The following is a 21,624-nucleotide window of genomic DNA, read 5'->3' as shown; positions in this document are numbered from 1 at the left end:
GATAGAGGAAGAGCATTCCAGAGTTTTGGAGCGTAGTGATTGAGAGCACGGCCACCCCAATAACACTGCTGGTTGCTACTTGCAGAAGAAAACCAAATCAATAATAATTAATATTACTGTATAATCAATATTACTGTACAATCAATATTATCGTATTGATGGTAAGTAAATTCACTTGTTAAAATCTGCCACGAGTAATGTGAGGCTGATCTTGGGATGACAGAAACAATAATGAAGTAATAATAATAATAATAATAATAAGTAGCTGTCTTTCAGAAAAAAAGGGGAACTCTTTTTGTCAATCTCACTATAATCTACACCTTGAGTGGAAAAGCACTCAGAACGGGTGCCATAAAACATTCAAATTCTCCAAATGAAAGAACGGTATCAACAAATCAAAGCAAACATCATTTCATTAATTTTTTCCGATCACATCTGTCACACAGGATTTTTCCAGAGGAGAAGAATCTAAGTGGCTTTGATGAGTAAGCTGTAAAGTTTAATTGCACCCTTCTGGCTGCCTGTCAAGCATGAGTGTTTTGAGCTTCTGATATATTACAAGTAGTTTCTTTTATAAAAAGATACACGCTCTTGTTTTACTTGTTAGGGAACAATATGAGGCAAAGTTTTCCTTAGAAGGTGAATTTGGTGCAGTGGAGATTACCCTGTTCGTTCCATTTGACTGTACTGTTGTGGAATGCCACCTTCCCATTACAGCATCTGGCTGTTTTTTCAACCAGTTCAGTATCCAAGACCCTACCACCTTTCAGTTGATGTCTTCACTTTGATGTGTGTATGTACAGACACACATACACACACACAGACACACACACGCACACACTCGTAGAATCAGCACAGTTCCATTCCAATAACCATCTCTGGAATTTCCACGTGTAGGTGGGATGCACTGGAACTCTCAACAACAACAACTTGAATTTATACAGCAGCCCTCACGCAGGATAGTGCCCCAGAGAGCTTGACAGCGGCGGAGCACGACTCAGAGCCGGGTGGGGTGGTGACCGCAGGCACGCCGGAAGAGAAAGGTATTTCGGCTCGACCTGTAGATGAAGGAGGAAGGGGCGAGGCGGAGGGATAGAGGAAGAGTGCTCCAGAGAAGTTTGGTTTGGATCCTCTTAAGCACGGTGGTGGGTTTCTGCTTGCGTCAGACACCTGGCTGACCACAAAATGTAGAGGCAGCAAACTGGACTGCGATAAAGAGTAAGAATCATCATTTATTTTCCCCCCTACCTACAGGAGCAGCGAGACTGTCCAATACTATTGTTCCAGCAGCTGAGATTAGCTACCTCAGGACAGGGCAGTATTCCCAGGGCACGGACAATTCATTACTTTGCCCAGTGGCCAATTGCTTCTGTGTAAACAGTGGTGTCGGCGATGTGTGGAGCACCGCAGCTGAGAGAAGCAAATCATTCAGCGCTGGCTGAAGCTGTGTTAAACTACACATCGTATTTACCCTGCACTGCAATTCCCTACTGAAAGGGAAGATCACTGTTTGGGGAGAAACTTTCACCGTCACATAACTGCGATCGTGTAGTTTATTATCCTATTGCTAAATATTTCCTGACTCTCGGAATAAAACGTTCATGTTTGCCTTTGAGAAGCTCAAGGTTTGTAAGTGGACACCAGTGAATGGTTTTCACTCCAATGGTACAGATCAGTATTCTTCACACGAGCGTTGGAACTGGAGTCAATGGCAAAAGTTGCCTGTCTCAGCATCCAGCTGAGCGCTCTGAAACATTATTCTACTCAAGGGGCGTTATATACATGCAAGTTGTTGTTGTTGGGAAGGATACACGGGCACACACGTGTATCAAGTGGCGAAGGGAAATCTAACGAGCTGCAGGAAATTAACCTGCCAAAAGGACTGGACGCCAGAGAAAATGCACGGGTTTCAGACGGAAATGTTGGCATTCCCTTTTGTAAAGCAAAGCTAACAAGTGCTGCAAGAGTAATTACTGCTTCAATACAACACTAATTACAACAGCTATTAAACATCAATGATGAGCCAAAGCCTTTTTTTACACAATAGATAATTTCACAAAACACTTACGCGTTGCTCAAGCAAGTGTCTTTCCTGAAGCTCCTGGAAACCTACTCATGCTTTTCTGCACATTAATTAACTCTTGTCTTGTTGAAATGAGCGATCGGTTCAAGTCTCGTATTGGGAGGGACCTACTTAAGAACTTTTTAGTGCCACAGGAAAAAGTATTTTATATTATTTGTAGGAATAAAACTGTCCAAAAACAGGTCCCGGATAGTACTGGATGCGATTCGCATTTTGCATCATTTTTAACGTGGGTCATAGACATTGGAGTCCGTTAGAAAGAAATATACGATTGGACTTCTCCAGTTCTGATGAAGGGCCAGATTTGAAGTGTTCATTCTCTCTCTTTCATGTGTTCATTAACCAGCAAAGCTCCCTGACACTGGTTGCAGAGTCAAGATTGTTGGGAGCAAAAATGATAGATGTGACAATAGGCACCACACTCCAATCTGTTATTGGTGCTGTTATTTGCACATTATATATATATAATATATACAAAATGCACAGCACTCCAACTTACAGTATATCCTGTGCTTTGGAACATCATCCTGACGTGAAAGGCGCTAATCAAATGTAATTATTATTATTATCATAATATCCACCTTTTAGACTTGAATTCAGAATCCCAGCATTTGCAGTTTTTCTTCTCATCTGCGTCACATAAGGTAACTGTTTTCCCACTGTAAAAATTATACTTTGTTCCACTTCAGTGGGTAGAACTTTGCATGGCTCAGCTCTCATAGAGCAAATTATTATTTCATGATGTGTCAAGTCACGCTGCATGCCCATTGCTCTCTTAAGCAATTACACTAATGAATTGGATTCTATCACCTAATCAAGGATGTGATAACATGGTCTCCATTTGCTGTCTGCTTTACACAGGATCAGGATTATGTTGCACAAAGTACGGGGGCTTGAAGAAGATTTAGGAAAATACACGATCACTGCACTTTACAGTAAATCCGGTGTAGAGCTTTGATATGTATTCCTGGTGTGAAAGGCCCTTATCGAATGTAACTATGCTTCTTCTGTCACCTTGTGTGGCCTACTGATGCCTTTCAATTCACTTCATAGTATATTCTGCGAAGTGCTTTGAGACGTCTCGATAAAACACCATGTCAAATGCAAGGATTATTATTATTACAATTTGCTTTACTGGAGCTCGTACGACAGATGTCGGCCCTTTAATACGTCTATCAGGTTACATAAGCTAGCTCCCACTTCCCTTGCGGTGAAATTAACTGCCCACAAAATAAAGTAATACTTCAGCAATTAGACCGAGAACTTGTTAAAAGTTATACAGCTTAAATGACTCATTCACGGTGAAACTAGTTTTCAGCCGGCAAGTAAAGTTGGCTATTTCTGGATCGTGATTCGATTTGGGCGTTGCTCTAGCACGTTGAGTGGTTCTATAGTCCATGTCATTATACGTTACATGTAGCCTCTTTTGATATCCTTCCAGGCAGAATTTGGCAACTCAGATTGTTTACCTTCTGTCTTACGACCTGTGGAAGCTGAGGCTAATTGCAGCATTCCCCCATCACTCGTTTGGCTTGAGACTCACTAACTGTACAGATCAGGCATAAAACCCATCGTTTCTCCTGGTCTGTTATAGCTTAATACCAGGCTTCTTTAACGCATATTTACCCACTGAGCCATCGGGTACTGCTTTCAAAACATTCTTGATTAAGAGTAAGTCAGAAATTTAAAACTGAGGTATGAGCAGCAATGAGTCAAGATATGGCTTTTCAGTCTTGAGAGGAGATGCTTCCGAGCGAACCGTATAGAGATATATAATATTGTCAATAGGATTGAGAAAATAAGCCTAGAACAGTACATTCAGATGCGCAAAACTGGTGGAACTAGTGAGCACAGGTTGAGGAGTCACATAAGGAAACATTAGGACAGACACCAGGAACTATTTCTTTACCCAGAGGGTAATTAACCACTTGGACGAGTTAACAGGAGAAGTTGTTGAGGGCAGGACTCTGGACTCATTTGCAAAAACAGCTCAGGGCTGTAACAGGAAGCTGATAGGGCTGGTGTTCTGAAAGCATGAGATCAAATAGGTCCCTTTTCTCTGGACTTGTGGCACAGATGAAGTTGGGAGCAGATTCTGCAATCTTGCTCCAGTTTTAATGTCAAAGCATTTATTAGGCGGAAAAATATTCCAGTGCTTTTACATGTAGTGTAAGCTTCCAGTTTGCACTATTTATAAAGCTGGATTTATTGTAAAACCGTCAGCGCTATTGGCAATGTTAAATGGTGGGTGTGCGTCCGTGAAGGGTATCGTTGGTGAGTAGGCTGCCCACATGTCGTGCAGTGCTACCCCCTCACCCTCACCCCCACCCTTCTCACACCCCATCTTCAAAGCAAAAAAAAACACATCGAGGGGGACAATCCGAAGACAGTGTTACCGTGGGCAAACCCCCCGAGCTGCTTCAAGGTGTCAGACATCCTGCAAACTCTCCCAAAAGATAGAAAGGCAATGGGGGGGCTTCCTGTGAATTGGCTTGAGCAGCATGTCTCATGTTAGTCATCTGAAAAGAGATTAGCTATTTCCCCGTCTTAATAGAGCTCTCGGAGCTCCACAAGCATGAAAAGGGCAACCTCTGCTCCGAGAACTCTGCGCTCTCATTCGGAGTGCTCCAGACAAATGTTTCTCAAGATTTATTTTTCCCCGACAACCATCTGTGGAATGACTGTGAGTGTATATGTGTGTGTGTGTGTGTGTGTGTGAGCGTCAAACTGTTTTTTCAACGAGATCAGCCTTGAAAGAGCATCGTTCCTGGTAACCTCTCGCAGTCTTTAATTACGTTAAGAAATACTTCCTGGTGTCCGTCCTGAAATTGCCCTTTGCAAACCTTGTGCCGCAGCGATTATCGTGCCTCTCTGGGAGAAGTGCGGGATAAATGAGGCATTGAAATGTTTTTTTTTTGGTGTGAGGTTACTGTTCTTGAATGGGATGTGTCAGACAGGCAGCCCACCAACACCCTGCGCCACGCTCTTACAATCGCTCCCACTCTGTGGCCCGCCTCACCCCACTTCCCAGCACGCAACAATGATGCTTTAACTCCGCAGCCTATTTAAGAACCGACGCGAAACTGCATCATTATGCAGCAGGAACTCTCTCATCCTGCCCAGGCGTACATATGTAGCAGAGTTTTGAAACCATTTTCCTGAAGTATATTGGTCGCAATAAGCTGAATGCATTATTCCGGAGGAAAATGACAATACAAAATTGAATATTGTAAAACAGGGTTATAAAGCATTGCCCTTATCTAATTGCTTCTGGCAAAAGCAAATCGGTTTCTATTTCACAGTAAACATTACTTTAAAACTGCTTATGCAAATGAAGTTCATGTTGTCGATTCAATCGTTTTTCTCTCTCGGAATTTACTTTTTTTNCGTTAAGTTTTCATAAGAAAGCAATAACAGGTTACACCACTGTCTGTACTACTACTACTACTAATAATAATAATTCTTGCATTTGCTATAGAGCGAATAACGTCTCACAGCGCTTCACGGGGAATTGCTATGAAAGTAGTTACTGGTGAATTTGTAGGCAAACACGACAGCCAGTTTGTGCACAGCAATGTGTCGCAAACAGCCATGAAGTGAATGACCAATTTTAGTTGGAGGGTTGTTGTCCAAGACACCGGAATAAAACTCCTTTCTCTTTTCAAATAGTGCCAATGGGATATTTAATGTCTCCCTGATTAGGCAGATGGGACCTTGGTTTGACGTCTCATTTGAAGGAGGTTACCTCGCACAATGCAGACCCATCCCTTGCATTGCACTGTAGCGGAGGGTCAACTTTAACTGAGCTTAACGTCTCCTCTATGGGGCTTCAAGCTACAACCCGCTACCAACTGAATTGCGCTGACACCTTTTAAGAAACTGAGCCAAACATAACTGAGTGGTCCACTTTCAATGCTAGGTCTGTGCAGAGTTCAGCTGAGAAAGCATGCTTTCTCAGGGCATAGAGTCATTTTAATTTTGATCAGAAATGTGACTTTTTATGAGGCACAAAGCAGGAAAATGCAATCTGCGATCACCCTAGGATTCGACAACAACGATTAGCATTTATATAGCGCCCTTTGTGCAGAATAGTGTCTTGGAGCACTGTAGAGTATTTAACGTTGAAGTACTTAAGAGCACAGCGATAAAATACGTAACATTTGCACTACACTGGCTTTGGGGAAAGCCCAGGTAATATTGAACTCACTTACCGTATTTGTTTATATTCATTAAACAGCAATAACTTGTTGAGGTGTATGATTAGAGCTCTGGGGATCACACTGTTGGCATTAAACAATGTTATTTAATATAGACCTCTGCTGTACATGGTATAAGAACAGCAAGAAATTATTTATAGCAACAGCCATATAAGAAGTCAGTGTCTCATCAGGATGAATGTGCAAACCCTCACCATAAATAATAATAATAATAACCATTGTATTCAATGTAGTGCTTTATGATGTCTCAATGCACTTCACAGAATACATTATAAAGTGGATTGACTGTGTATATTGTGGGTGAAACATGGCAGCCAATTGCACACAGCAATGTCCCACAAACAGTCGTGGATTGATCACATATTTGGGGGGGAGGTGGGGTGGTAAACAAAGGCGTGTGGAGTAAGGAAACTTGCCTAAGGTTTCGCCCCCACTCGGAAATTGAGCCCAGGTCATCTCACTTACGAGGTGAGCACGCTAACCACTACTCTATGGGACTCCACAAATAAACTATCAGGGCAAGAAAAAAAGCAGACTATAATTATTTTTGTTAATAAATATTAGATTTGATATGGTGCCTATCATCTCAACCATCTCAAAGTGCTTCACAGGTAATTGCTATCTGTGTATTTGTTGGCAAACCTGGGAGCCAATTTGCACATAGCTCATGAACAGCCAACAACCAATTTATCTGAAGGATTGTTGACCAAACCAAATCAATCAAGCGCGGAGGGTAACTAGTGTTGTGAAGGAGGGTTTAAATTAATGTGGCTGGGGAATCACGATGTAACATCAGAAAGGAGAAACAAGGGGCACAGAGGACTGGGAGAGACAAACACTTTTGGAATAAAGAGTAGTCGAGGTATAGGAAGGATCCGAACAGGGGAGAAAAGTAAACTAAGATGGCTTTGGAGTATCTCTGCGTAAATGTATGAAACTTAACAATTAAGGTTGGTGAGCTGTAGGCGCAAGTTGCCACATGGGATTATGATATAATGTCCAAAACAGGAGCCTGGCTCAAACAAGGGCAGGAATGGGAGCTTAACGTTCCCGGCTACAATCTACTCAGAAGGAATAGGGAAGGAAATGGAGGAGGGGGGAGCAATATTGATCAAAGATACTGTTGCAGCCCTAGGAAGGGTTGATGGGCTAGTGGGTTCAAAGATGGAATCTATTTGGTTAGAGTTAGGGAGCAGAAGGGGAGCTGTTATGCTCTCCTTGGATAAGATTGCGCTCCCCTTCAATAAAATAAGAAGTCGCGAGAAAATGAATTGGGCTGAAAAGGCGCAATCTGGTCGCTAAGAATATCAGTCATGTCATCGGCTGTTTTTTTTTATTCAAGAAATTAGGTTATTGAGAAAAAGATTGAGGCACTTCTATGAAACAGTCAGGTTGGCAATTCTAGTCCAGTTTATGCTTTTGAATGTATAAGGTCCTGATAGCTATACTTTCACCCTGGCATCATAGTTAGTTAGAAGTTCAGATTACTTTCACAGCTTCTGCCTTGTTGCATTCAATTTTACCAGACTTCAAGGCATTTATTACATAGCCTCAAGCACTGTAACGGATTTCACAGACAAGCCACAATAAATATCTGTATAAATTTCCAGCCCAGGTTGCGCTAAGCACTCTGCACGGTAACTGATTTGACAACACAACAAAAAAAATTATAAGCTGCAGACGGAATTGAGGCAGAAGACTTCTGTGCAAATAATTCTCGGATATCTCATGTTACCACATGTCACCTTTTCATTTATCATGTACAAGCGAATTGAATGCTAGGTTGGTTGATAGATGGGTCTGATTTCTGTTTCTTTTATAATCCTATCGAGTTGGGCAGCACCTATTGAATTTTAAAAATAGAAGCCATCTGACGGCAGAAACAAATGGTTTTGCTTGTTGAACGGGTGACCATGCTTGTTTTTATGGGGTATCAGTAAAGATAGTTCATGGGTTTTGTTGGATGAACCCTTTCTGACACAAATCTACATTCGTCTCTGAACAAATTCACTCTTGTAGCGGCGCAAACATATGTTAATGTCCTCAATGGCAAGCTTCTCCTGTATTCAGTTATAGAACTGTAGTTGTGCAGCTATGATGAGGAGTTAAATTCACCCACAAAACCGCACAGTCACTACACTTTACAATATATTCTGTGAAGATCTTTGAGATGTCTTGAAGACGTGTTAAGGCACTATATCAAATGCAAGGATTATTTTTAATATAACGACTTGCATTTATACAGCGCCCTTCACATGAGGCTTAACAATAACAATACACATAGATGCCATGTGTAGAATTCCACTGAAAGTAGTTTCCAATAAACCTGCACTAATTTGTGCCAAACTTGCATGTCGCCTGTCTGTGGTGTGTGACTGGTGAGTGGAATGAGGTATCCAGAGAGAGAGGAAGGGAGCATGACGATACCTCTGTGATTGTCATTCAGCCCAGCGCTCCCTGAAATCGTCTCGTAAACCTTTATAAGCCGGAGAACGACTTGAAGTTATCATATCAGAACCGATAAAGGTCACACAGTACCGTGGAATGGATCTTTATAGGGGAATGGGTGCCACAGTGAGTTAGCACATTATGCCCTTCGGGGACCCGGATTTGAATCTAGTGCAGGAAACTGAATGGAGTCAAATCATCCTCTGTCAACTGGTTAACAAAGATCCAGTCCAAAATGAAATTGTCAAGTTTCACACTCGTTTGATACAGTGTCTATGAGTGAATTCATGGCACCCATGGAAATCTGATTCGGGAGATGTGTGGGTATGTGTAGCAGTCAGCATTCAGCAGCCTAAGTAGATTCCCAAAAAGCTCGAACTGAGCTTTGGACACCAGCGACTAGTTCATGTAACAGAGCAACTCATCTAAAGGAGCAGTTTATTTTAATTAAAAAAAGAGACTATTCATAAATTATCCAGCAGAGTCATGAAATATTCATAAATTTGGCCAATATAGAAATGTGCCTGCTCTCCTCTCCCAAAGCAAACCTATATGTCTAATAGTGACATATAAGCCTTGTGACAACAGTGCATTTCACAGTGATAGTGTCAGGGTTTTACGCTACTGTACTCTGGCAGGCAGGTGACAGCATGGAGTGTGGAAACTCTCTGATTCTTGTTCGGATTCTGCTACCAATCCAGCAGGTGCCACAGAAAAAGCAAGAGACGTGTACAATTATTCTTCTGATCTGCTTCCAGATCTCTGTAGTGCAGAATTTAGTTGAGGAAGGGTATTGACAAAGGAATGCTCCAACCTACAACCTCCTGCTTTCATGCGAGGAAGCTGATCATTGCTTTCCCTTTCATACCTCACCTCCACGGAGGCTTGCTTTGATTTTCATGCCTCGTTGTTATTACCTGTAAATCACTGGCTGACTTGCGGGAAAGCTGTGATCACTGTACACTGTTTGCACCGCACGTCTCTGAAATATACATTTTAAATCAGGTGAGAAATATGGGGTAGCGTGCTTTTAACAAAAATCAATTTGCAACAAACCAAATTTGCCCCTTGTTTGATGCTTTTAAAAAAAATTGAACGCATGTCGCGAAAAGAAAGTGGGTTCCAAATTGAGACTGAATTTAAGAATATTTTACAAATCTGGACAATTTAAAAAAAACATTTTATTTTTACTATTGTGCACACAGTGACTGCACTTTACACACAAAAAAAGTCTTGTACAAAAGAGTCTTACAGGTTAAAACTATAATCATAATAATAATAATCTTTGCATTTTGATATAGCGCTTTTCATGTCTTTGAGACGTCTCAAAGCTCTTCACAAAATATACTGTAAAGTGAATTGACTGTATACTTGTGGGCGAAACGTGGCAGCCAATTGCGCTCAGCAGCGTCCCCGCAAACAGTCGTGGATTGAAGTAACCAGTTTATTGTTTTTTTGTCTTGAGGGATTATTATCAGGCGTGTGGAGTAAGGAAACTTGCCCAAGGTTTCACCCTGCCGGGAATCAAACCGAGGTGTCTCGCTTGCGAGGCGAGTGCTCTAACTACTGAGTTACAGGACTCCACCTAATACTAGGTGAAATTGTGGGCTTTGTATCTAACCAGAGCAGCTGAGCACCACTCAGTTCCTACCTTATTGCGTTTGAGATATCAGGGAAGCTACTAGTGGGCTATAAGTGGCTTCTCACCATTCCTCATGACTTCTCCTCCACAGTCAAAACCACACGGGTTCTCAGTGGCTGGAAACCAAAGCAACACTTCAGAATCGGATTAAAAGTGAAGTGTTTGTATTTGTTAGACACATACTCAACAGTTCTCCAGATCATACACTTATCGTAGCATGAACTATCAGAGCTCGTAAATGTATAAGATATGCAAGTGCGGTGATTAAGTGCCTGAGGAGGTAGTGGGTGTTTGAGAGGGTTCAAGTCTCACTTTGGGACTTTGAGCTTATGGTCTAGGCTGACACTCCAGTACAATGCTGGAGGTTTGCTGCGTTCTCAGAGTTGCTGTCCTTCAGATGAGTTGTGAAACCGAGGTCCCATCTGTGCTTGTTCAATATACGTTAAAGATCCCATGGCACCACTCGAAAAGAGAAGGCAGTTTCTCCTGGTGTCCTGAATAACAATCCCCCAGATAAAATCAGTCATTCGCGCTATGACTGTTTATGGGACAACAACATCAACAACAACAAAATTACATTTATAGAGCGTCCTTCACGTCAGGAGGATGTCCCAAAGCGCTGAAAGTTACTGTATGCAAGTTGCCTGCTGCTTTCACCTACAAATACACAGCACAGTCACTACATTTTACAGTAAACTGTTGGTAAAGCTTTGAGACATCCACCTGATGTGAAAGTCACTACATCAATTGAAAGGATTGTAAGAATTATTAGATAGTTTTTAGTTTGTTATTTTCCCTCATTACTTTTTATCTCCGCTGTCTAATTTCCAGCTCTTATTCACGGCTCCTCTGATTGTTGCAGTAATCAGGCTGTAAATTTCTGTGCGGCTTTTGAGTGTACATGAAGCACTGAGATGTCCTCCTGACGTGAAAGGCGCTAAATACATATCACCTGTATCGTATTATACATCACTGGAATTCAAGGCCTGATAAAGAAGTACTTATTCACTGCTCCTATGTTATATAGTACTGGTAATTTGCGTTCACTGGTTTGGGTACAGCACTGCCTTCTACTTAAAGATTTCCCTTGCATTGGACATGGGGCTTGGATATTTTCTGCTTGAGATTCTAGGTGGGGAAGAGAAGAGAAAAACTGGGAGAAGAACGAAAATAGCTCAGGTTGCCATAGAGATGTTTACAGCGTGTTGGTAAGCCCATAAGACCAACAGATGAAGCTTGCATGTAATCTGGGAAGAGGAGTGAATCCCATTTTAGGTACAAGATTTTGCTCTAAATATTTTGCACCTGTTGGTAATAATTAGGTATTTGCCGAATCAGCGACGTGCTGTGTTGCGATCGACCGTCCAAAATAGAATACATTCCAGACATAGGTTTATATTGAAAGGAAAATATGTGCACCTAGATATTGTACTGACCGGACAACGTTAAGCGTTTCAATATTACATTTTAATTTGCTCATTGAACCCTAACATTGTGTTTAAATTACAATCACCACGACAACTATCAAAATGACCTAAAAATGCTTCACACTATTTTATGGAGTGGCTGTACTGTGCACTTGTAGGATAGAGTATCGCCTGTGGCACTTTATCTACTATCTTCAAGTAAATTCAATGCTTTCATCCACTGGTTTAGTTGCTCGCTCAGAGAGTTACAGTAGATTCACAAGATATGAGCTATTGTTTCCACAATATGTCTGTACTCTACGGGTGAGTATTGATAGCATCCGACGTTTCCTTTTAAAAGTGTTAGGCTAACCGGAATATCATTTCCAGATTCTTGTCCCACTCTCTTTCTGAACAGCAAATAATATTTACCGCACTGTACTTCTCAGGCAGAGTTACAAATTCTCATAGAGATCCCATTTTGATCAAACCCTTGTATTATTACATTTCAGATGCTCATCATCATAAATAACGAGATAAAGGCAACTTTCTATTTCTCATTTCCAATTTGTCAGAAGCACACTCTTAAGTGGTACGCTTCCGAATTTCACAAATGGTTCATTTGAAATCAAAGTAGAATTTATTCTCCCGACCAGAATCAAGTTGTAAGTGATCAGCTCTAGTCTGAAGCTTAAATAATAATGATAATAATAATAGTCCTTGCATTTAATAAAGCGCTTTTCACGTCTTCCAGACATCTCAAAGCGCTTCACAGAATGTACTGTAAAGTGAATTGACGGTGTATTTGTGGGTGAATGAAATCAGGTATTAAAGGTACGGATTCCTTACTGGGAGATGGAATGCTGAGGAGTGTAACCGTAACAGCCTATTTACATTTAGAGTGCTTTTATAAAGGTTGCGTGGTTGAAAGCATCAGTCGACAATCAGTATGCAAATACGGTGCTGTACGCTGGGTATCTGGTGTCTTTCACATCTGACTGCCGATTGTGTGAGAAATTGACTGGATGAACTTTCGGAAGAGGTTACCATCTTTCTGTTTACAGAAACCCTACTGTACATACAGAGAATTGGCAAAACATGATGAACGAAAAGAGATACATCGTCTGTACTAATGACAACAACAACTTGCATTTATACAGCGCCCTTCACGTGGGGCAGGGTCTCGGAGCGCTTAAATTATGAATTCATCCTCTTTTGAAGGATATTGATGTCTGTATGCATGAAAGTGGCAACTCATCGAATATGGTAATGAAATGCAGTGCAAAGACTGACTTCTTAATAGGAGATTAGCACAGCTCCTTTTGTTCATTCATTCCATTAAACAGACCATGAAAGTGAAATCACAGTAAGTAATATTATTAACATGTCCTGAGAATGTCTCATAACTAAAGGGAAGACTCCACTTCTAATAGAGGAAATGTCAAACTCTCCCATTGGGCTCCTTCCGTCTATGGCAGATACAAAATCATGCAAATTCTAGTGATTTAATCACAGTAACTCCGCATAATTTCCTTTTGCAAATCTAATCAGCATTCATCACAAAAAGTCATACTGCCCGGTTAACTATATTACATTGAAATTCTGGGTAGTACATTTGTTTGAAGGACTTCGATTTGGCAATTCGGTAATGGATTTGATGTAATGTTAGGCACACACCATGGCTGTGTCACAGTAACCCCAGACCGTTCCTATGAACCCAACACTTTTTCTATTATCATGTAGGTCGGGGATCTGAGCAAACATCTCCATTACAAGTTTTCATAAAGTAAAGTGGTACAAGTCTAGGCAGTAAAGTACATTCCAGGGACAAGTAGGTTCATGCTTAGAGCAACCCGAGTCCATTTCATTATACTTAAAGGATGATTTCAACTCAAGTCTTTATCCACATGTTGAAGTCCACAATGTACTGTTCTGAGTCTATATGGATTCTTGTTTCTAGTAGAGTCAATTGTGCTTAAAATTATTCTGAAATGCATTGTGTTGTGTGTTGCTTCAAGGTGGTAAAAGCAATTCGTAGAACTGCAGCATTTTTTACCACAGAGTTATAATAATAATAATCATCGTTGCATTTGTTATAGCGCCTTATCACTTCTTGGAGACGTCTCAATGTGCTTCACAGAATATACTGTATAGTGAATTAATTGACTGTATATTTTGTGGGCGAAACATTCGGCTCATCGAAAAGAACAGTTGTTTATCAAACCTTAAATACCTTTGCACTCGCAAAGGTGAAAATCAGATGGAGTAACAAATATTTTATTTACGAGATTGATTGTCATCGATTGTTCGAAATTAGGCTAGGAAAGCATTTTAAAAGTGTTGACATCTTGGAAAATCAAGATTTCCCTGCTTGGATAGAAATGGCAGGTTCACGCAGCTTTTGACACGTTGAACAGTGCATACACTGTTCAACTTCACTTTGACTTTGTTTCTGAAGACACCTCTGGACTCTTCTATATCTGCACACCATGATACCATTTCAATGTCTGATTTCCAGCCTTCCAGTGCTGTCAATAGATTGATTTATTTGGCTGCAAAACATTTTTAGCGTTTTATCATAAACTACACCTTCGAGGCACTTCACTGAAGAGCAGAAATCGAGCACGTGTGTCATCATTCATGGACTTTTGGGAAGTTTGCTGCTGACATTGGACACCACTAAACACACGAGACTTGTTCGAGAATCTTACATGTAATATTCTAGTGAGCGAAGGAGCAAGGAGCTCCGATGCATGAAACCTATTTGGACATTTGTATCTCTATCAGAAACTGTCCACAACTGGAAACAGTTTCTGGGTCAACATCAAAAATGCCACCAAGCACAGAAACTAGCAATAAAATGTGCACAGAAACTAACCCATCTGAGGATTTATTGATAGAGTTTGAATTCTGCTGCCGTTTCTCTCGCTTTGGCTTGTTTAAAAAAAAACTCTGAAATAACTCACACTGCCTGACCGACAGGTAATGTTTTACGGGTTGTGATTCTTATTGTCAAGTAACAGAAGCTACAACATAATGTAATACATTGTCTGCATTTAAATGTGTGTACAAATCACATGGACTTCGGTGGAGCAATGGGATGAATACTCATCACTTGTAAAGAAGTGGTACATTTTCAACAGGTGGCAATACTGTACATCTTAAATAGTAATATGAGTAACCAATTAATAAATTCACGTAATTAAGAGGAAACTTGATGCATACACCTGGGAAAAGGAAATAGAGGTGTATGGGGGAAGGGATTAGGAGGTATGGAGACACACTCACATGAACTAGTAGGGTTAAATGGCCAATTTTTGTGCTGTTTTAGTTCTATGCAATACAATAGTAATTTCCTCAGAGAATTCCTTAGTATTTTGTAAAGATGTTTCCATCATAATTGGTAGGTGCATGAAATCATCAGCAAATCAGAAGAATGTTTTCTTTTAATGTATCTCAGAGTGCCGATTCTACTTGAATGGACTTGCAATGGGAAGAACTGTGATAAGAACACGGGTTAAGAGCAAGTGGCAGACTTACAGACAAGTACTCTTAAGAATCGCTGGTCTTTCAAGGAAGCTGACGCCAATGCCATCTTGGGTTGAGTGAAGCTGTCAGAGAATGTGTTAGAAGATGCTGAGGTCTTGATCAATCGAATCAGCCTGTTTAAAACGGTCGACGCTCAGCGAGTTAGCACCTGTGCCCTGATCTCAGCCTTTGCAAAGTGCTGGTGAACCACATTTTATGCTTTTGCGCGTGTGAAATCCCACCGTTGCAACTCATTTTGCTCACCCACTAAACAGGTGGGTTAGCGCGCAACTACTTTGGCCAACCTAGAATGAGTAACGACGACAACGACGACTTGCACTTATATATAGCGCCCGTCCGCGCAGGGTAGCGTCTCGGTGCGCTTAAAGTAGACACCGGAAGGACAAAAAAAAACCTTCATAAATAGGAAAAACATGTTTAAGCAGTAATCAAGGAGAGAGAGAGAGAGAAAGAGAGATGAGTGGGTTAATTGTTCTGGAAAGTAATGCCTTGGGGAAGCCAGTTATAATAATAATAGCAATAATAATAATAATCCTTGCATTTGATATAGCACTTTATCACGTCATTGAGGAGTCTCAAAGCGCTTCACACAATAAGACACTATACCAATTGCAATTATTATTAGGATTATCAAACAATGCGGGGGGTGGGGGGGGGGGGTGCACCACATCATTATTGAATCGCTCAGCTTAGTTCAACTCACCAGACGCCAGTTGCATCCAGGCGCAGACTTTGTAGACAGTGGCCGAATTGCAAAAGAAAAACAGCCCGAAACAGACAATGCAGCCGACAATCAGGAGCATGGAGATGCCGACAAAGAACATGGCAGTTTTGAAAGCTCCCGAGGGAATGGAACCAAAATCCAGCGCGCTCCCCTTGCAGATCAGCTCCCTGGTCAAGCCATTGCCAATGCAGTAGTGAAAGAGTCCGAAATAGCCAGCCTGGGGGGTGTTGATGCTGTCTCCTATCCAGTAAGGCTGGATGAAACACACCACCGTGATAATAGCGAAGCAGATAGTGAAAATAGCCCACAGGACACCGATTGCTCTCGAATTCCTCACGTAGTTGGTGTGGTAGATCTTGGCAGCCTCTTGGGCTGGAAGCATTTTGTCTCCCATCTTCCAAAGGAAGGTCTCTCTGCTTCTTTAGCTCTCTCTCTCTCTCTCTCTATCTCTCTATCTATATATCTATCTAGCTATCTAGCTATATATATGTATATATATATACTATATACTGCATATATATATAAATTAAATAAATGATATATATATAATTATAAAACAAAAGCAAAAAAAAAGCTCCTTTAAAAGATCAGTTGGTGTGTAATTCGTTTTACTCTCTCTCTTCTCCCTTTGTATTAATTTTTTTTGTTGTTTCAGATGAAATCAAATCAGTCACCTCGGATGGTTCCTGTCTGTGTTCTACCTTGAGTCATGTTGCTAAGGAAACGACAGAACGACCCTGTCTTGCAACAACCCTCTCTCTATGTCTCTCTCTCTTTCTGTCTCTCTACCTCTCTGGAGAGGGTGGGAGGTGGTTTCCTCAACAGGAGGTGAGACCCTGTTCTTCAAGGGACCCCATCGCCTCTGAATGCCCCCCTCCCCTCCTCAATAGCTCCAGATGATGGTCTCTCCATCGGAGACGTGCCCAAAATGCTGTGCTGTCTTGAGACTTTCAGCACCACTAGCGTTTGCTCAGACTTTCAGGGGAAGCTGACGCATTGGTTTGCTGGCAGCCCCAGATTAGCATGTCTCTGCCTCGTTTAAACAGGCGATCCAACTCCTGACTCCAGCTGGCAGAGTTGTGTTTAATCATCATCATCATCATCATTATTATTATTATTATTATTATTATTATTATTATCACAGCCTCCCCTCCATCCTCCCCAACATGGTTATTATTTTCACCCGGAAAATATATAGTCAGTTCGCTTTACTCTACTGTATAATTCCGCGATGATACGTCTCCAAGACGTGAAAAGGCGCTATATCAAAGGCACGGATTATTATTATTGCTATTGTTATGATGATCTTTGCATTGGATTGAGCGCCCCGTGAAATCAAATTGGTCGCTCGCTTCGCGGCTGTTTGTTGCTGCGCGCAAACCGTTCCGCCCACAAAATGCGCACTGTAAATCCGCCTCGACGGGTTATCCCGTGAAGCGCTTCGAGACGTCTCGACGAAATAGCAAGGCGCTACATCAAACGGAAACGCAGGAGCGCAAATTGTAGTAGTTAAAAGGGCGCACTTTTCTGAAGCTAGATGGCAGTAACATTATCAGTCCACTCCAGTTGCAACCGTATCAATGCTGGTACATACCCGGTGTTGATTGCTATCAACACTAAACACACATTTTCAAGGTCTGACAGAGGTGAATTATAATCATTTGCCACACATGCCTCTCTATTCCATTATTTACCTCGCTGACAGGTCGTTCGAGATTGCACAAGGAGAGGTCAATAGAGTAAATGCACAAAAATATGTTGGGAAAAAACACATTTCCCAATGGTGTTTTTTTTTCCATATTCACAGTGTGCCTTAAGGATTGCAGCTGCTACTTTTGCTCGAACAATTCCGAACAAAATAGGGTCGCAGACTCCAGTCAGCTTTATAAAATGGAGAGAACTAATCATCGATGCTTATCTTCAGGCAATTAATTTGTGACGAGGTCATTGCTAAACAGGTAAGATATAAGTACTCTGGGCAGTATATGAAAGCAAGTTGTTTTTTGCTATAGATTGTTTTGGAAACGAATTAAGAGTTTCTGTGAAACAAATGAAGCTGGACGGGATACAGCAATAATAGAAGCAAAACAACAACAACAAATTGCATTATATTGCGCCTTCCACGTCGGGAGGATGTCCCAAGGTGCTGAACAATGAGGGTTTTGCACCTGAGCTGCGGGTTGGAATAAGAAAAGGTTGGAAGGCAATAATAATATAATAATAATAATAATAATCCTTGAATTTGATATAGCGCTTTTCACGTCGGGAGGACGTCCCAAAGGGCTTCACAGAACACACTGTAAAGGGAATTGACTGTATATTTGTGGGCGAACGCGGCAGCCAATTGCGCACAGCAATGTCCCACAAACAGTCGTATATTGAAAATGACCAATTTATTATTGTTTTTGGTTTTGGAGGGATTATTATTAGGTTCTGTGTGGAGTAAGGGAACTTGCCCAAGGTTTCGCCCTCTGCCTGGAATTGAACTCAGGTCTCTCGCTTGCAAAGCGAGTGCTCTAACCACTGAGCTACAGGACTCCAAGTGGGATGGAGGAGGGAAGATGACCGAAGGCACAGTCAAAAAGGGAGGTCGTGAGATGGGCTGTGAAGGCAGCACGGTAGGGGTCGAGGTGGAAGGGATCCTGGAGGGAGTTTCAGAGGGTGGGGGCAGAAAGGCTGATGACCCGATCGCTGATAGTGAAGCAGGCATTTCACCTTTATTATTTAATTTAAATCATCGTATAATAACACCCGAGAAAAGTGTGCTCATGTTTAAAATATCAATACATTATTTTAGCATAATGTTAAAAAGCGTATGGATTATTTCAGAGGACTGCTGAATATTTATGTTTCATTTATACTATATGATGGACTGTTATTACCATGTTCAAATATTTTCTGAATATATAATCATACCATTTAGGGGGTCTTTTCATGCCTGCCATCAGCATCCACACATCTCCTTGAGATAGATTCTCTATTGACTTATTGCACCCTTGGTATTATCCCTGGGTCTCTAAATTGGTTGAGGTGAGAGGAAACATTCAGCAGGCACATGGTAACAAATCATATTCCCCATTAATTAAGGTTGTAGACGCAGACAACTGTGATCCCCTGTGAGAACTTCATCCATACCAGCCCTGCGGTCAAACCATCATCTCAAAATCCCGTTTCCTGTTTTACTTGCAAATTACGCTGTCACTGCACTCCACAATATGTCCTGTGAGACGTCCTCCTGACGTGAAAGCCGCAATATCGAGTGCATTTATTATTATTATTGTTGATGTTATTATTACACAGAGTATGTTAAAAACTGTGATAAATGTCGAAGGAGTTTGTAAAAAAGGATCCTTGAATTTCGCGCATATTTCTTTCACAATTCTGGTGGACTGAGGTTGACACAGATCCCAGATACAATTAGTCAGTCAACTGGTGGTGGTTGTGGGACATTGCTCAGTTGCCTCGTTTGCCTACAAATACACAGTCACTATCATTTACAGTAAATCTTGTGAATAATTTGTAGGCATCTTGATGATAAAATATTGCGCCCACAAAATACACAGTCATTCCACTTTACAGTATACCCTGTAATACGCTTTGAGATGTCTCGAAGACAAATTGTCAAATGCAGTTATCTTGCAGTTGCTTTGTATCACCTGTGACTTTAATTCACTTGGTCCAAATATGGTGTACATCTCTATGTTCTGCTAGTTGTATCATAGCTCTTGATGTGAAAGGTACAATATATATATATAAATTGTTGTTGTAGTCACTTCAGTTCTTTGCAACTCAGAAGTTTTCAGAAAAAATCTCTCACATAATTGCCCTTGTTACAGTTCTTTTGCAATTTTAATGCAGGTAGTGGTTCTGAGGCACAAATTCTCATCATCTGGGCCACTCAATGTCCTAAAATTACAACTCAACGTCCTAAAATTGCTCTGAATGTTGGCTGGATTATTTAGTTAATGAAGGATCCTTCACGGGCCAGTAGTGAGTGATTTTAAAGCTAATTAACTTCATAACGAGGGGCGCAAAACCTCCTAATTACTTTCATTTGCGATTGCAATAATAAATTCCTACATGAACCAACAGCAGCATTAATCCACATTGAAGCTACATTAAAGTCTGCCGGTGCAGGCGAGAAACATGAACACCAGCACACTCCACTCACGTCACTTTATACTGTGAGACAGACACATGAGAAAACAATGGAAAATTGTCGCAAGACACGTCCTGGGAGATGGGAGTTTGATGGTAATGCTGTAAGAACCCTGGTAACTGAGACTCTTAGTATACCAACTGGTTACGGTGAATGAATTTAAATGAAACAGTCTAACGCTCAGAATTTTCTGAGCCTTTCCACTCTAGCCTGGTCCCTTCCTCTTCCACCGCCTGAGAACAGTGACGCCTTCTCCACAGGAACTGTGTTTGTGTGATCGCAAATTCCCTTTGCGTCTCGGAGTGAGAGCGCCAGTTGATGGCGATATCCTTCTTGGCAGACTCCGCAATGTCATACAGGCATTGTCTGCAGGCTGTTCCATCGCTGTCTGATTTAGAGACATTACGATGAATAATTTTGACAATTTTATCCACGCAAATAAAATAAAATAAATTCCACCACCCGTGGGTATGTATTTTCTGAAACTCGCTTCCCCAAATGGCTTTTTGGGGAATATTTCACAAAACATTGCTGGAGTGGAGGGCAAAGGTAAAGTGAATCATTTCTAGGTTGTTTAGACAATTCTATTCCATCAGCCCGCAACAGTGCTGAATCCATCGCTGGCAGATTTACTAGCGTACAGCAAAGGAGACATATTGCACTTTTACTCTGCTGGTAAATGTAAACTTGCAAGAGGTAAACCAAGATTAATCTGTTTGTATAAATGTCTTGAAGTTTATTTGTTGCTGCAATTTGTTTATGCCGCAACCAACACACATATGACACTAAGGCTTTATAAATAAAACCCGCGATGAATTTCGGTGGTGAAATTACACTTGCTGTGAGTTCGGTTGGAGTGAAGCAAACGCGAGGTCTGACATCAGGCATTAATAAACATGCTATCAGCCAAAGTGCAATAACTATTCAATTACCATACCGCCACCTGAAACCTGAATCAATCACTTCAAGGACAAAGTATCACCACAATAACCACTGTTATCATCAGTGAAGGAATTCAATTGTGAATAACAAAAATTGAACTGTATGAAATTATGGAACTTCAGCATTAAAATTTGGAGTCATTTCGGACCGGAGATGGAAAGCATGACACAGTAGGCCTTGTATTCAAGAAAATATAGCTTTACTTTACAACAGCAATTTATATTTATAAGGCGCCTTTCGCTTTGGGAGGATGTCTGAACGTGCTTTACCCTGCTGACTGAGAGTGCAAGGAAGGGCAGAGATGAGGGAGAAGACAAGGCGTCTGATAGCGTAATCGAAAAGATAGGTCTAACACTGGGTATAAACCTTGGTGCATGCCCTTTAAAAGAGGATAGTTTCGCGCACGGTGGATAAACTCAGGAATAGACATGTACGTTGTTAATAATGCCACAGC

General features: G+C 41.2%; 1 protein-coding gene across 1 annotated transcript in view; it reads right to left on the bottom strand.

Moving 5' to 3' along the window:
* The window catches only part of LOC103179153 (LHFPL tetraspan subfamily member 3 protein-like), a 43,520-nt gene extending 27,069 nt beyond the window's left edge, over window positions 1-16,451 (bottom strand). The window contains exon 1 of the mRNA XM_007894284.2: window positions 16,049-16,451. Within this exon, the coding sequence (XP_007892475.1) occupies window positions 16,049-16,451 (403 nt within the window). The remainder of the gene's footprint in view (window positions 1-16,048) is intronic.
* Window positions 16,452-21,624: the final 5,173 nt, after the last annotated feature.

The sequence above is a fragment of the Callorhinchus milii genome, unplaced genomic scaffold (genome assembly GCF_018977255.1).
Source record: "Callorhinchus milii isolate IMCB2004 unplaced genomic scaffold, IMCB_Cmil_1.0 Scaffold19, whole genome shotgun sequence".
NCBI classification, from domain to species: Eukaryota; Metazoa; Chordata; class Chondrichthyes; order Chimaeriformes; family Callorhinchidae; genus Callorhinchus; species Callorhinchus milii.
The sequence above is the reverse complement of the archived record's forward strand: the minus strand, read 5'-3'. Positions and strand labels throughout refer to the sequence as shown.